The sequence below is a fragment of the Muntiacus reevesi genome, chromosome 2, assembly GCF_963930625.1.
Source record: "Muntiacus reevesi chromosome 2, mMunRee1.1, whole genome shotgun sequence".
Classification (NCBI taxonomy): Eukaryota; Metazoa; Chordata; class Mammalia; order Artiodactyla; family Cervidae; genus Muntiacus; species Muntiacus reevesi.
This window is the reverse complement of record NC_089250.1, coordinates 53,022,036-53,038,601: the sequence shown is the minus strand read 5'-3', so window position 1 is coordinate 53,038,601 and position 16,566 is coordinate 53,022,036. Positions and strand designations below refer to the sequence as shown.

The 16,566-nt window shown below is 53.8% G+C and overlaps 1 protein-coding gene across 4 annotated transcripts in view; it reads right to left on the bottom strand.

Moving 5' to 3' along the window:
- Positions 1 to 5,959: 5,959 nt before the first annotated feature.
- The window catches only part of DIDO1 (death inducer-obliterator 1), a 49,054-nt gene continuing 38,447 nt past the window's right edge, over positions 5,960 to 16,566 (bottom strand). For all 4 annotated transcript variants that reach the window (XM_065921646.1, XM_065921648.1, XM_065921647.1 and 1 more), the window contains one exon: positions 5,960 to 10,465. In XM_065921646.1, coding sequence (XP_065777718.1) covers positions 7,422 to 10,465 — 3,044 coding nt within the window. In that variant the 3' untranslated portion in view covers positions 5,960 to 7,421. The remainder of the gene's footprint in view (positions 10,466 to 16,566) is intronic.

Sequence of the window (16,566 nt, the reverse complement as noted above, 5' to 3'; positions counted from 1 at the left end):
CTGGGTCCGCGTGTCCGCGAGTCGAGACCACTGTAGTCCAGTGTCGCGGGAGCAGACTGCCCGGGGCCTGGCCGGGTATCGGGGCGCAGGTGCCTCTCGAAGCAACGCACCTCCTCGAGTTCACGGATCCACGGGGTGCTGTGCGGGTAGCCCCTTCTCGGGACACGAGGGTTCCGTGCGTCCGAACAGCAAACACGTGAGACAGCGGCCCAAAGTACAGATGTGACGAGGCAGCCTGTGCCTAGTTGAAAGTTAGGCACACGCGGTGCCCGGTTTCGTCCTAGAACAGGCAGCGCTCCTGTAATCAATGCACGCCGCGAATGCTGGCCAGTGGTGAGTGTGGTGCACATGCCACATAGGTTCATCCTTTTAAAGTGTGCCCTTGGGAGGCAGTGTATTCACATCCCATCACCACCATCCCATCACCACATCCCATCACCACCACCATCACATCCCAACATCACCATGTTCTGGGTTCAGAACATTTTCACCCCAGAGAACCCCATACCCACTAGCACTCCCTACCCACTAACCTCCTTTCTGTCCTTGTGGGTTTGCTAACCCTGGGCCTATCTTTTAAGGTGTAGGTGCTGTGTCCACCTCTCACCCCCACCTCACTCAGTGGTTGTTTTCTGTAGCGGAACCAGGTAGTTCAAGGACAGGCCTGTGCCTGAGGCACAGTTTTCTTCCACCAGGCTGTCAATCTTGTGCTCATTCCATCAGAGCTCAGATGGCTGTCTTTGGAGTGCCATTCATTTCTTCTGTAGTATCTCTTCTTTGGACAATATAAGATCATCCTATGCATTTGTTGTGATAGTTTGCTTTTTTTTTCCCCCACTTAGTATGTCCCCAGTAGGGAAATGATGGACTCAATAAAAGATATCAGGACGTTTGATTAATCATATAGAGAAAAAATTAGAACGCTTTCCCCCACACCGGCATAATAATTAGTTTCAGATCATTGAAATACACAATTATACAACCAATAAGTATACAGGATGATATCAATAAAATATTTGAGACGATTCTAAGCATGACACCAACACAGACCATAGTGTGCACAGACTTGCCCTGGCGATCTTGTTTAAAAGCAGATTCTAATTCAGCAGGCCTGGGTAGGTCCCAGAATGCCCCCTTTCTAGGGAGCCCCCAGCTGATGTGTGTGCCTCTGATCAGTGGACCCCACTCTGAGTAGCAGAATCACAGAGTACGCTGAAATTTATAGTGTTTAAAAGAGAAAATAAAGATTATATTCAACTTGGCTTTTCATTTACCAGAAATAAAGATCACTGGCACCTACAGTGTTTTTTGTGTTTCTTGATTTGCATGGATTCCTTGAAAATAGCAGTTTCTGAGCCTTCTTTTATTTAGACATGAAACATGAGAATGATCTGGCTTTAGTGAAGCTTATTTTATAAATCAAATGTGAAGGAAATATCAAACATGCTTTCTTCAGACTCTAAATGTGGCTCCCAACAGTTCTGGTCTAGCCCTCCAGGGCAGCCCTCCTTAGCTGGGGAGTCAGGCAGAGCCGGGGGAAGCAGGTCAGGGTAGGACAAAGCCCACCCCCAACACTTGGCTCCCCTGAGCCAAAAGTAGGCCCCTGTCCCAAACATGCCAAAAAAAAGTAAACAGCATCGTGGAGTGATGCAAAAGGCTGCCTTTTGAGGCCAGGAGGGGCCGCCCTGTGGCCAGGCTATCCTGTGGGGGAGACCTGCGGCAGCCGGCCGGGCTGCGTTTCTAGCAGCCCCTCTCCTGTGTGTTCGAGGTCGGGGGGTCAGCAGAGATAGTTCTGCACAAGATCTGGAGGCTGGAAGAGGAGCTACAGCCTCACAGATTTTTCTACTCAGAGGTCATGTCCTGGGGTCACACATGTGAAGATCCCCCTCTTGGGGACAGCAGCTCCACCCGCTGTTCCACCTCCTATGGCCCCACTCAGCCTCTCTCGAGCCCAGTGTGCCTCTAAGCCTTACGACACAGTGCCCAGCTTCTCAGGCCGGACCATCAAGGCTGGGGGTGCAGAGAAACGTAGGAGAGAAGCCAGTCCTTCCACAGGGAACCTGACCTGTCCTCACCCCATTCTCCACACCCTTCCCTCAGCCGGTCCTGTCTATCTAGCTCCCACAGCCAAGCTAAGACTGCAGACCAAGCCCTGATGTGTCTCCCTGTCCCTGTCTCTCTGTCTTTCCCGCTCTGCCTCCCTGTCTCCCCCTGACCCAGATAACGAAGTGACAGTGAAACCCACAGCTCCAAGTCTGCATGTTGTTTGCCGTGCATCTTGTTGCTGTGACCTGTGGGTTTCATTCACTCTTTAAGGAATAAGATGATCAGAGAAATCTTTGTTAGAGACGTGATTTTAATCAGCTGCTTAGGAGAATTTGCAGAGTCTGACAGGACTGAGCAACTAGTACAGCAAAGAGCCCTGAGTAATATTTGTTGTCACATGACCTGGGCCTGTGATGTGTGTTCCTTGAAGCAACTTGGGAGAAATTGATTAAATTTTTTTGACTGATTACTAAATATTCGCAAAAATTAATTGTTAAGTATTTAATTTTGTGTTTAAGTGTTTGATACTATCTTTAAATATTTCTAAAAATACTGTTTAATAGATTGATAGGAGTAAGGAATAGGACAATGTAACAAAAATACAAGTTTCCCTCTGCTTTCTGGAAGGTTCCTCATCTGTTAAAGTATCAATAAATTACACACACAAGGAAAGACAAACCAAAGGAAAATTTAAAGTCACTAACTTGGACTTCCAAAGAAATGAATGTGTCAGCCCGCCATGTGAAAAGACCAAGTTCCATGACAATGGGCAGGTGGCCTGCAGGAGTCAGACCAGCAGAGGCAATGAGAGGGCTGAGGCTATAGTTAAAAAGTAAAGTGAAGTCACTCAGTCGTGTCCGACTCTTGTGACCCCATGGACTGTAGCCTACCAGGCTGCTCTGTCCATGGGATTTTCCAGGCAAGAGCACTGGAGTGGGTTGCCATTCCCTTCTCCAGGGGATCTTCCCAACCCAGGGATTGAACCCAGGTCTCCTGCATTGCAGGCAGACGCTTTACCATCTGAGCCACCAGGGACGTCAAGAGGGAAGCCACCAAGGAGGCTATAGTTAAAAACTGCAAAATCACAACACGTTAAAAGCAACCCAAGGTGGACCTGCGCTGGAGAGAACTGGCCCCAAGTGTCCAGGGCTTGGTGGAGAGATTTCAGGACTGGTCTGGAAAAGGTTCAACGGAGTAGGATGCCAGAGCCCTGGCCATGCTGGGGTTTCCTGACCCAGTCGACCACATGGTGAAGAGAAGGAAGCAGCAAAGGGACCCAAGGCTTCTCTCCCTTGCTCCCACCCCCTCCTCTTTCCCCGCTCTGTGTTCTTTAAGCAAAAGGAAAGTGTCCCTTTACTACTTATATGATGACAGATGTCTATGGGGAGCCAGTCTGTCATCACAGATGAAAGGATGCTTGTGGTCCAGGGGAGAGGTGTGACCTCCTCGGCCGAGCTGCCTCTCAGGCTTGAGCTGCTTTCTTTTTGTTCCTGACATGCAATGTGTGTGTGTGTATGTCCATGTGCATGTGTGTACAGGCACGAGCTGGGTCTCACCCAGCAGTGGCCAGCCCAGCAGTCTTCCTGTGGGTCTGGGTGTCACTCACAGTCAAGGTCATGAGAGCAAACAGCCTCCAGAGCTGCCATGGGACAGGACCCCCTGTCCCCCGAATGCCTCCACCCCGCTGCCATGCCCACACCCCGCCCTGTCTGCCTCCTGTGCCCTCTGGCATGTCTTGAGCAGAGTTCTGCAGCTGATGGCCTTGGCCTGGAGCCATGCTGTCACTGGATGCACGTGGGTCCCCCTGGCAGCTGGGCCTCAATCCACCCCTACGTTGGCTAAAGGGCACCTGGGTGGTTTCCTGGTTTGGGCGATCGTGAATGTGTATCACTAAAAATATTCAGGTTCTCGCACTCTTGGGGTGCCATTGCCCCCCTGGGAGCACATGCTTTGGGGTGAATGTAGAGAGACATGGCTGGTTTGCATGGACTTCAGTGACAAGCCACTGATTGGAAACTGGCAACTCTTCTCTGGGGGTGCTGCCTTCCCTCTACACTGTCCTGCATCCTCATCAGCACTTGCCACCATCAGCTTTCTGATTCATGCCGTGTAACTTTCCTGGGGTGGTGTCCATGGTGGCTGAATTCCTCTTCTTTTTACTGATACCCTGATTGCTCTGTTGCAGCCAGGGCTGGCTGTGTACCCACCTGGCCAACGAGGTCAAACCAGACATTTTAAAGAGGGGACGCTGGCTTCCTCCTACAATAGTGAAGGGATGATGTGATGGTTCCAAAGGCAACGTTCTTGCAAACAGGAGGGCAAGTCATGAGCAGAGGATGGCAGCGCAGGGGACCCTCAGTGATATCATAAGTCAGTCCACCTGCCGTGGCTGCCTGTCCCCCACCTTCATGTGTTGCTCAAAGATGCAAAAATCTCTGTACCTCCTTGGTGATCCCTGCCTGATCACCAGCAGCACGGGTACAGGAAAAGGCCAGAGACACTGCAAGGAACACATGCCTCTGGACGGCGGCACCTGGGGAATCTTGGTTTCCCTCGGACACCTCTCATTGCCCCCATTCCATGAACATGTGGGACACCACACATCTCCAGGGAGCACACATTCTCTGGGAAGGAGAAGCTTGAAATCTTCTGAACAATGTGAAAAATGAAAATGAGGCTTTCGATGAATACTTGATGTCTTTGGGAATCACCCAGGTTATAAGAAGTGAAAAAAGATACAAGAACGTATAGAATCCCGATGGTGTAAAAGAAAAATCGAGGGAAAAGAGATTAAGGGAAAAGGCACACAGCCAGTGACCTGTTGGGTGGGAAGATGTGGGTGGTCTCAGTGGGTCTCCCCTTTCTTAAGTGTCTGACAGGAAGCAGGCTTCACAATCATTCGAAACCTGGAGTTCTGATCCCCATCTTGAGGGACCCGGGTTGCGGTTGGGGCTTGTACCCCGGGGCACCTGCTTCCCCCAGCCCTGCCCAGCGTCTGACCTGCAGCACTTGGGCTCCTCTCTCTGGCAGGACTCACCGAGGTCAGGCTAGCACCGTGGGTTCTCCACAGATGAGCGGCCTCCTTCGTGGGCCATTGTGTGTCAGCGGGCCTGATGCATTTCCAAGATGGCAGTGGTGGCGGTGACCCCAGGCTGGGGCCCCTGCACTCACCCCTGGTTTCTCATGTGTTCAGCTGGTCAGTAACCGATGGTCAGTTACTGACTCTTCAGCCCACGGGGTGGAGTCTGTCCTGCCCAAGGGACGTTTTCTGGGTGTCTTGGTTCACGGCAGGATGATGGGTGCACAAGCCTTGTTAAGAAGCCAAATGCTGGTGCTAGGGTCACCAGGTTGGGGCCAGTCATGCAGCTCAAGTTCAAGGGCAAGACCCACAGCTTTGTCCTCTCTTCCCAGTGGAGGCTGTTTTCCTGACCTGAAAGCATCGCATGTCCCTCCCTTCCACTTCACCACCCCCCGCCATTTATTCCACCTTGCATGGCGCCTGGCCCACCTGCTTTGCCTCACCACATGCTCCCTACCAACCTGCCAGCCAGCCTGATGCACCTTTAAGCCCCAAGTCAGCAACTAGGACTCTGGGTGCCTGCCGATCCTGCAAGGGACCCGTGTCGACGGCCTGTCCCCAGACCCCATGTCCCTGTCATCCCTGATCGTGCTTCTCTGTCTTTCCCTTTGTGGCCTCAGACTTCCTGCTGGATGTGGGGACCCGCACTGGAACTGTGCCCTAATGGGGGTGCATCTGGGAGGGGTCTTCAGGCCAAAGGCACCCCCTGCCCACAACATGCTGACCCACAGGAAGTAGGGAGCCGAGATGTCCTGTCCAGACCCGACTTTCCAACGCGATGCCACATAAGACAGAAAAACTTTCTGTAGATGTTTATTCTACTTCATGTAACAAAGCTATGAAGTTCCATGTTTAAATGTACAGTGATATAATACTTTGCAATATAAAATACAATTTACAGAAATTTCTATCAAGTAAACCTAAAGAAACACACTTGATTTTTTACATTTGCTTGTATTTAAATTAGAAAATTTTTGTTTTACATGTTAAAAAAAAAAAAACCTTCACATCACATTAGATGTTGGAACTCGTCACCACGTTAATGTAACTTAACCTACTGACAGGGTCTGTAACACCCACAAATCACCCCAAACTGCTAAGTTCTCAATGTTCTCGCAGCTTAAACATTTGTGCTGAAAGGGAAGAATCTGTAGTGATGTACAATGGAATAGACTCCAAAGAACAAAGGAAATTCTCTAACTTTACGTTTGCAAAATTGTTTATGAAAATACAAAAAAAATTATGAAAGTGTATTTATACAGTCAAATAAATTAGCAAGTTTTTCTCTACTTTCCACTTCAGAAGTACTTGGAAACACAGGATGAGAAGCAGCTTACTGTGCTTCATGGTGAAAAGCATTCTAATTTGCAGTTTTTGAGCTAATAGCGCTATTTTCACCTCAGGCTTTATACAAATATTGTTCCATTTCAACAACAAATGCTGAGATTTATCACCTGACAAGGACAGCAGTGTGGAGCTAGTGCACTTTTCCTGGGACATAAGAAAGAACTGCTCAGGTGGTAAAGTTCAACCAAAACACTGTTCCTGATTATTCAAGTCAAAGAACACCCCCCCAGCCCACCCCAGCCCACCTTTTAAATTACACTTAATTGATTTATTTCCTTTCTTTAGACTGGTAAAATTTAAATCTTCTAAACTAAATGTTATTTAAAATTCAACAGTTTCTATTCAGATGTTGCTTTTAATCATGTTTTTTGGGAAAGAAAAAGTTTAAGACAATACATAAAAACTGAGCAAAACTAAGAAATGTTTTGTTTCCTGGTTGAAATTTGTAATTCAAATTTCTTTGTGACAAGAGAAAGATGCATCTGTTAAGTTTGGCATTTCTCAACCATCCACAGGTTAGTTGACAGCTATGCACAGAAACCCATGGCCACCAGGTCCAAACCCTGTAAAAACAGACTCTGGAAACAGCCACACCTCTGGAAACAGACACACAGGTGAGATGTCAGGAAAGGTATGGCCCTAACAGCCACTAAACTCCCTCAGAATTTACAACAGTCAAGTTATTAGAAAAGATAACTTTATAATTTGAAAAAGCAATATGCTTTTGTAGGTACGTTCCCATTTCAGTACATTTAAATGGAAATGTTAAGAGTTCTTAGTTTTTTGTTTCTAAAAAAGCATCGGAATTGTAAAGGTGTGAAATTTTGTAAGAAACCATTATACACAAAATTACAGTAATATTTCAAGTCCATAAGGTTCTATTTGCGCATGAGCCCGCAGTTCTTTCCAAGACCATCTGCTCAGCAGGGAGTGCCGCTCCCGCGGGGCCCTAGGTCTGGGCAGTGGGGGCGGCAGCCCGAGGGGTCTCCGTCTTGGGGTCCCGGGGCCGCTCAGGGCTCCGGCTGCGGTCCCTGCGGCGCTCCCGCTCGCGGGCCTTGTCGCGGTCGCGGTCCCTGCTGCGGGACCTCTCCCTGTCACGCCTGCGGTCGCGGTCCCGGTTGCGGCTCCGCTCTCGGCCACGGTCCCACTCACGCCCCTTGTCCCTGCCCCCGTTCCGCTCGCGGCTCCTGTCCCAGTCGCGGCCAGCGTCCTTGTCACGGTGGCGGTCCCAGTCTCGACCACGGTCCCAGTCCCGCTCACGGCTCCAGGTCCGGCCACGCTCCCGCTCCCAGGGCTTCCCACGATCCCTCTCACGCCGCCGGTCGTCGAGGGCCCGGCCTGAGCGGCTGTCAGGCAGCGGGGCCTCAGGCTCCTCTGGGGCCTTGTCACGGGGCCGCCCCTCGAAGGCCGGGCCTCTGTACTCGTGGCCCCGGCCCCCCTCGCGGAAGTCGGCCTCTGGGCCCTGGGCCTGCGCAGCAGATGGTGCAGGAGGGTGGCTGGGCAGCTCCAGCAGCGGCCTGGGTGCCGCCTTGGGGCCGGGGGCAGCTGGGCCCTGGAAGTGGAAGCGGGGGGGCACCGGCTCGCTCTTCTCCGGGAATGGGGCAGCCCCCCGGGGCCCCCCAAAGGGCAGGGGTGCAGGTGCCCTCTGGCCGGAGAACCGGGGCGGCGAGTGGACCCGCTGCTCTTCAAACTGCTGAGGCTGCATCCCCCTGGGTCCAGGCACGAAGCCAGGCGCTTGGCCTCTGGGGCCTTCAAACTGCCCAGGGTGTGGCCCCCTTGGGCCCACAAAGTGGCCGGGTGGGGGTCCTCGCTGACCTCCGAACTGAGAGGGAGGAGGGCCGCCTCGGGGTCCCTTAAACTGCGATAGCAGAGGCCTCCTCTGGCCTCCAAACTGGAATGGCGTGGCACCCCGGCCTCCTGGGAATGGGGCCTGCTCAGGTCCCTCGCACTGGGCAGGGCCACCTGAGGCCTCGCCGTACAGAGCGTCCGGGTACTCTCTCTTCTCCCCATGGGCGTCCTTGCGCTCTTCCAAAGGAGGCGGCCCTGCTCCCCTGGGTCCGCCCAGGTGGGATGGGGAGGGGCCCCTGCCATCCCCATAGGGAGGTGGCCCATGTGGCCCTGAGAACAGGGAAGGGATGGGCCCCTTCTGAGGCCCGAATCTGGCCGGTGGAGGCCCTCCTCTTGGCCCATCGTTATTAGCATTCTCTTCTGGGAACGGAGGAACTGGACCCCGAGGAGCTGGGAAACTGGGGCCGTGAAGGCCCGACATCCCGAAAGCACGCGGTGTGGGCTCCCTCTGGCCCTGAAACTGGGGTGGAGGTCCCCCTTTCTGTGCCAAGGGGGGAAACACACTGGCTCCCTCGCCTGGCCTGGCCTGGGGCTCTCTGTCTCCTTCAGTGTCAGTGGCCAGGGTGTCACTTTTCTCGGCAAACTGAGCATTTCTCGGGTCATCGTACTGGGAGGAGCCCATTGGGTTCTCCTGAGACGCATACATGGGCCCCGAGAAACCAGGAGGGGGGAAGGCCTGGCCCTCACTCTGCGGAGGATAAAGAGGCTGGAAGGAGGCGCCCGGTGGTGTGGGCAGTAGTACCTTCCGGGCAGGTCTGGCCACAGCGTCCAGGCCGGCCATGCTCTCTGGCCCGAGGCTTTCTGAGGGCTCATGCTGGGGACCATCCTGTTTGGCCGGCAGTGGGGCCTCTTCACCCGGAGCCCACGGCAGAGGGGCCGACTCAGTTTCCTCCTGGGCTGGCAGCATCCCCGGGCCGGCAGTGGCCCCTCCAGGTGCTTCTCTGGCCGGCGGGGCCCTCAGTGCAGCCTCACTCTCATTGCTCTCCACGGCCAACCGCCGGGCCTGCCGGGGATCCCGGCTCAGCCGCGCCTCGGCGCTTGGCCCAGGGGCCTGGCTGGTGGCGGAGGCCGCAGCTGGCTTGACCACAGCCTGCGGTTCCTGTGAGAACAGCTCGGTCTTGGGCAGTGTGGCCTTCGGAGGTGGTGACATGAGTGCATCTGACACGGAGAAGTGGGCCATGGAGGCCCCGACAGCGGCCCGCTGCTGCCTGAGTGCCTCTTCCTGCTCCTCCACCTGCCGCTTCTGCTCCTCAATCTGCTTGTTGAGCTCTTCAATCATCTTCTGCTGCTCCACCAAGGAGGGGGCAGAGAGGCCAGGCCCGCCACGTGTGTCGACACACATTCTGTTGGGCAGGTCATCGATGGTCACTTTGGCTTCCTCTAAGATCGTCTCGTCCTCGGGGTCGTAGGCCACCTCCTCCCGCTCAGCTGCCTCGGGGGCCTCTTCCGCGTCCTGGTGCCTGGCCCGGTCACCGGGCGGAGTGTCCAAGGCTCTCTCGGGACCGTACTCTTCCTCAGGGTCATACGGCCTATCGTCCTCCTCCTCCTCCAGGGCTCTGTCTTTGGAAAGTTGACCGAACTGCTGGACGATGGGGTCCAGCAGGGGTGCTGCCGTCAGCCCCCCATCGGTCTTGGCTTTGGAGTCCTGGTGGGGGGCTGGGGCCAACTCCACAGGCTCTTTGGAGAGGGGGTCAAACGACTTCTTCTTCCCAAAGAGAGTCTGCAGGATGTGTTCCAGGGGCGAGGCGGTCTTTGAAGTTGAAGAGACAGAGGAAGCGGCTGCGGGAGCTGCTGCCGCTGTCCCAGATGGTGCTGTGGCTCCTGGCTTGAGGGACGACAGTATTTTCAACATGGAAGACGAGCCTGGCGCCCCAGGTGCTTCTGGAGGAGGGGGTGGGGGTGGGGGAGAGCCCGGGGGCGTGGCGCTAACAGCCGTGTCCCCTGGGCAGAGCTGGTACTTGGGGGGCCTCTTCTCTGGCGGTAGGGCAGCAGGCACTTTGGGATGGACAGGCTCCACTTCATCCTGTGTCAGCAGGCGAGCCCGCTTCTCCTCCGTCTTGTCTAGCTCCCCAGCGCCTGAGGGCCGCTTTGTTTTCTGACAGATCACTAACCCGAGGATTATGTTTGGACGTGGTGACTCGAGACCTAAAAAACAAGAGTTGTGAGAATGTGAGAATCAAAATCAGCTTTTATCCTTGAGAGGTAAGCTTTATTACGGGCAGGGAGGGGGAGGAGATTCTGTGGCAAGATAAAATCAAGTGTTTGGAGAGTTACTATGACAGACGCAGACTGCACCGGGACCGCGCTGCACACTTGTCCGGCCTGACGCCTCACAACCCAGGAACAGAGGGCCTGATTCACAGACACGTTCATCCCAGTGGCTGGAATTCTACAGGTTTCCGATTACACGCAATGCCCGCCCCTGACCGTAAATATACTAGGAATGAAGCCTGTATGGACCACAATGTTTTCTAAAATTCTGAGCTCTGTTCTTTTTGTCTCTTGCTACAAGTCAGGAGGGTAGCACCCTCTTTTGACTTTAACTTATAAGTTGCAATATATAAATTAAGCTATTTTATATTAATATTAAAGATTCAATTAGGGACCAATTCTACAACTCAATTACAATGATCAATATAGCACACAGCATTCCATTAAGTTCATCACTTACTTGTGTCAAAAATTACAATAGGAAAAATGACACTGACTGAAAGGTCTGAAATAAACATTCTTTCAGGTTTAGAAAGAAACTCAATGACCAGTAACTTATCAAGAGCTATGTAATACTCAGGTCTTTGTCAACAGAGGACATGGGCCTTAAAGCGCACAGGTGTTCAGGACAGGAGCAGTGATGGACAGGCCACATGGAAAACATGCTGAGAATTTCAGAAAGAGCATAGTTCTTAAAAATAACTATTTCTTCAATGAGGCTGAATTGTAGCATTCTACATCAGAAATGTTACTGTTTCAGTAATGCCCCACCCCACCCCCACCCCCACCCCAGCACTCATAATAAACCCAGAATACTGACAGGGGAACAGAAAAACCCAAGTCACAAATCAGTGATTTAGGAAGAAATGATCAACATAGGAGAAAAATTGTTGCCACAGCAGAAGATAGTTAAAATTAATCAAATTGTATGATTTCAATTTATAGATAAATCACCACTATTTATAGATATTCACACTACATATTTCCTGTTTGCTCACTAAGAAGAAAATCAGGACTGCTTTTCCTGTTCTTTCTGTGATTTTAAGTTGCTCACAAATCAGTTGCCTCTGGACACCATCATGTGGTTCCAAGTATTTCTGTCGCCCTTCCTAAATGCCAGCAGAGCAGAGAGGGCCAGGCCAGCATCCACACGGTAACCTCCACACGAAGCACCTCCAGCCCCTCCCCACATGGCTTCTGGGCCTCCTGTTCACAGGTTGACATTCAACGGCCAAGGGCCCATGAAGAACCACACTAGTGAGGAGTGGCTTCCAGAATGTCCTCCGTCTGACCTGACACAGCTGTGAATGGGGGGAGGAGCTGGACACAGGGGGTCATGGGGACATGGGCACAGGAGGGCCAGGCCCACTGCGCCAAGCATCGTATCCAAATAGCTCTGCTCAGATGTCAAAGGTAACCAGTCAAGTTCACTTTCTAATCAAAATGCACTACTTTAACTTAGTATGCCTCTCACTCTTAACAGCCTTCTACTGAGCATTTATAGCTCACAAAAACTCAGACTGGGGTAGTCAGTTGCTCAGCTAGCTCTCAAGGCCCTTCTGGGCTGTCACCGACACAGCCCCAGAGCTGGCAGAACAGGTCCCCGTGCTGAGCACAAGCTGGAGCCTCGGCAGCCCTGTGAGCAGCAGATTGATGTGCTTGGCAATGGCAGGTAGGGCGGGCAGGAGCCCTGGCCAGGGCCATCTTTTCAGGGCAGGGCCCATGACAGTTCTCACCGTGGACAGGCTGTGCCACCTCTGAAGAGCTATACCTCTGAAGGGCCAACACTAGGGCCTGCCTGGGGTGTGAACCGAGCTCGGGCCACAGTGGCCATGTGTGGACCATGGTCACCACGCTAGCTCCAGGGTCAGCCTCCTGTCCTCAGTCAGCACTGCTCCCACCATGGCTCTCACCAGCTCCAGATGCTTCCTAACCAACAAAGTGTACCTCAGACTCGGCAAGACACTTCAGACTCTGCACTTGTGGTCACAGCCATCACACATAAGGTTTATGATGGAACTGCTTCACATTTACATTTGCTCTGAAAACACTAAGCTCCCTGGCATCTCCTGAGCAGGTCTGTGGTTAAATGCTTTCTGGTCTCAGCTACCCCATCTGCACACGCCTCGTCAAGTTCTGGAGTTGGAGTGTTAGTTTTGGACTTCCCTACTAATCTTCTCCAGGATCTTACATTTAAACTGGGTCGTCTCACAATGCACGCCCCTATCTGGAAGCAGTCAGATCTCATCCGACTCATACAATCAGCTTATGGAGCATGAAGACCTGAAATGTCGCCAGCACCTTGGAAAGGACTTGCTTATGGGAGACCTACAATTCCCTGCACTACATTGGGGCCTTAGCAGTGACCCTCATGGAGACAAGAGCATGTCCACTGCACCCGCTCTGCACTCTCACACGTGGGCGTCTGGCAAGGCCGCCACTGGGGTGGTGGTGGGACAGTTGTCCCCGAAGACGTCCACTGGGGCCAATGTGGCCATGACCACTGCTGAGTGTGAGTCCTGGAGGAGAGGCATCCTGAGAAGGGTGTGCAGAAACAGGGGCTTCAGAGAGGGCATGGGGCACCCCCAGCACCAGCAGGGGTGACCAGCCAGGGTGCTGATGTACCCATCTCCCTTTGAGGGTGGTTGTGAGGCTTATGAGAAAGTAGATGGAAGTAGGTGCGGGGGACACTGAACTACTGATTTCAGACAAGGGGTGTTGACCAGGCTGAGCACCAGCGTGTTGGCACCCCCACTTGACTCTCCAAACTGTGAGAGCAAATGGTTCACAATGGTCCAAGGGGGTGAAACAAGTCTTTCAGCTTCGCATATCCCCAGATCCCCATGGTGGGAGGGCCAGTCCCAGACTGGCCATACAGAATTGGATTCACTGAAAAGGTGTGTGATTATTTCTTGAGCCAAGGTTCAAACAAGGGCCTGTGTCTGAGTGTGTCAGCAACAGGGTGGCCAGGGAAAGTGATGAGAAGCAGCATCCCCCTCCCCGGGGTGGGAGGTGCCCCCAGATACCTCAGATGTGGTGCTTGGAGGGTGAGGTTTAGCTTTAATTAATAAACCAGCTGAGAGCTGACTCCTTAACCCCATCATCATGATGCTCCTACCCCTAAGTCTACCTGGCATGCTCCACTATTCATTATTTAAAGTGAAAACCTTCTTATGGCCTGAGTCCGACAAGACAAAATGTTCACACCTGCGGGAACAGAAATTGTGTTGGTGTTAACAGCTACCGCCCTCAGTGTCTGGGCAGAGAAGCCCTGCCTGCCCCTGCACACTCACTCCCCGGTAGACCTCCCACGCTGGGTCCCTAAGACCTGTGGTCCCAGTGAGCAGAGTGCTGTCCGTCCGCAACCAGGAGCATGTGCAGTGCTGCCCGCAGAGCCGGAAGCTCGCGGAGTCGGCTTAGGCAAAGCAGGCTGAGATAGTCCTCGGTCACGGTGCACCTAGACAGGTACCAAGACCTACTAAACGGTTCAAACTCAGACAAACAATGACCAGTTTCCATGAAATATTTTTTATTGATTTCAAAGGAGAGAGAAACACATTCTGCATGGAATGACTGTGACTCTGATAACAGTATCTCTGCACAGCTATGAAAGCACGCAAGTAGGCGCGTGCGCACACACACACACGCAGACACTCGAGACATGCTTACCTGACAACATTGCAAGTCACGGACATTTTCAGCTAATTCAGGAGACAATTAGGAGTGAAGATAGAAGACACCACGGATTGACCCCATCTGCTAAGAGAACAGCCTTCTCCTTGCCACACCTTAGAAGGTATGACCCTGTCCTCTGCTCAGTGTGGTTGGGGAGCCCTGGCTGAGACCCCGCGTCCCAGCAGTGGAGCCTTGTCCCAGCGTGAGGGGCACCGAGCTGGGCTACTTTCCACCATAGAGAGTACTGCCAGCTGGGTCAGAGGGACACAGGCCTCCCAGCTGTCCCCTGAAATAACATGCAGGGCAGCATGTGACATGACGGCGGCCTGGCCTCTCTGGGACAAGTCTGGGAGCACACAGGACAGAAGGTCATGGAGGCGGAGCAGGCTTGGGCTGTGCTTGGACACCATGCAGGGGGCTGGGCTGTGGGCTTTGCGTGAAGACCCCTCCAGGTCCACCATCCACAGTGCGGGGTGGAGAGGACGATGAGAGAAGGCAGGGGGTGCAGGCCTCCCCAGCTCTGGACACGGGTTCAAAGCCTTGTCTCCACCTGCTTCTTGGGTGTGAGCCACACAGTGAAAACCCACTGGCTCCTAAGTTCAGCAGTGAGGGGCACTGGTAACTTTTCCAGCGACCGAGTTGTGCTGAGTGGGTCACTCTCCACCTCCAGCCCCGGCAGCCGGCCTACGGACTGCTCAAAGCCCCATGCCCCAGCAAGGCCTCAGGACAGAGGCAGGGCCGGGGAAGACCCTGGCTCCACACTCCCTGGCCCGGTGACTTCAGGCAGCAACACCCCCAGGCAGTGTGGGTGCTCAGCCGGGCTGGCTGCTGGGAGGGACATGACGCCCCTCAGGCTGGGCCTGTGCCATCAACACGGTGCAGAGACAGCAGAGCACCCTGCCCACCTGGCAGACACTGCACACACCACAAGCCTGTGACCTGCCCACGAGCACTTGCACCGCATCATGATTTAAGTGTGTGAAGCGGCTCAGGGAGGAGTGTGGTCCAGGGTCTGGGCATCTGGCCGATGTGCAAGTGGACAGAAGACACACAGATACCACTGGCAGATGAACATCCCAGGAGAAATAAAAACACATATGCCAAGTTAAACGAGCTGAGACTTAGAAGCCTTTCAATCAAGGTCTTGAAACGTCTTCTCCTACTGTGGGTGAAAACCTGCCACAGGAGCTGTGGGGCTCCCCTCAGCAGTCAGCCTCGGGAGTGTGGGGGCAGGAGTGAGTCCGCCCTGTTAAGTCACCCAGCGTGGCCACCTGGTGGCTGAGGCAAGCACTCCCACCCAGCCCTCCCTGTGGCCGTGTCACCCGGAGTGCCCACTGCGGCCCCCACCCAGCACGGCACCGTGTCAGCTCCTGTCTGGGCTTCACTGGGGAAGTCTCCTTGGTGGCCCCCGACCACTGCCTCCCTCCTCCATCTCCACTCCTGACTCATCCGCCCCTGCTCTCCCGGGGACTGTCCCGTGGCCCCAAGCCTGGCTAGTCCCCGGCTCACGTGACAAGATGCCCTGGGACGGAGCCACGAAGTCTGCAGGTGGAACTACAAGAGGGGCTCCGATGAGGCTGGAACGGTCTCCCTGCCCCACTGGACAAGCACTCTGTGCGTGCCTATCCCCGTCTATGCTTGAGCTAGGCCCCACGAAGGCTGCCGCCCTCAGGACTGACCAGAGGCTCCTCACGGTGTCGGGTAGCTGGCTTCACGACCATCACTGCAGCATCAGGAACATGGTGTCCGGGGACTGGCCAGAGCCTCAGGAGCTGCCTGCCAAGAACTCTGGCCACAGCCCTCCCAGCCATCTGTCAGGCAGCACCACTTTGGTACGAGAAAGGGGGACAGCCCCCCAAAGCACTTGGCTTCTGACACATGTTTGGCATTGAGACAGTCTGTGTGTGGTGCTAGGAGCACAAACCTGTGGTTATGGGGACTGACAGGACTTTGGCGGCACGGCTGCAGAGCCCACCAGGGGCGAGCCCCCTACAGGGACCCAACCAGCACAGGTGGGCACATGTGTGCATGTGGCTGTGGCAGGAGCATGGCCATGGACACGGAGATGCCAGGTGCAGGGGGCCCCTAAAGATGCCAGGTGCAGCTACCACCCCTGAAGTAAAGTACTTCAAGAGCCCCGAACACGTGGTGGACTCGGCATCTCTGAGGGGCCATCAGTCGTGGGGGCATTATGGCCAAGGGGACGCTCCCACATTGGCATCTTTCTGTGAAACTTAAGTCACATCAACCTCTCAGGGTTTACAGGGCCCTCAGAGACCACATCCCCCTTGGAACCACCGTGGCCCCTCCACAAGAGATCAGTGTGTAAGTCACGCTTTGACACAGCATTTTGTAAGGAA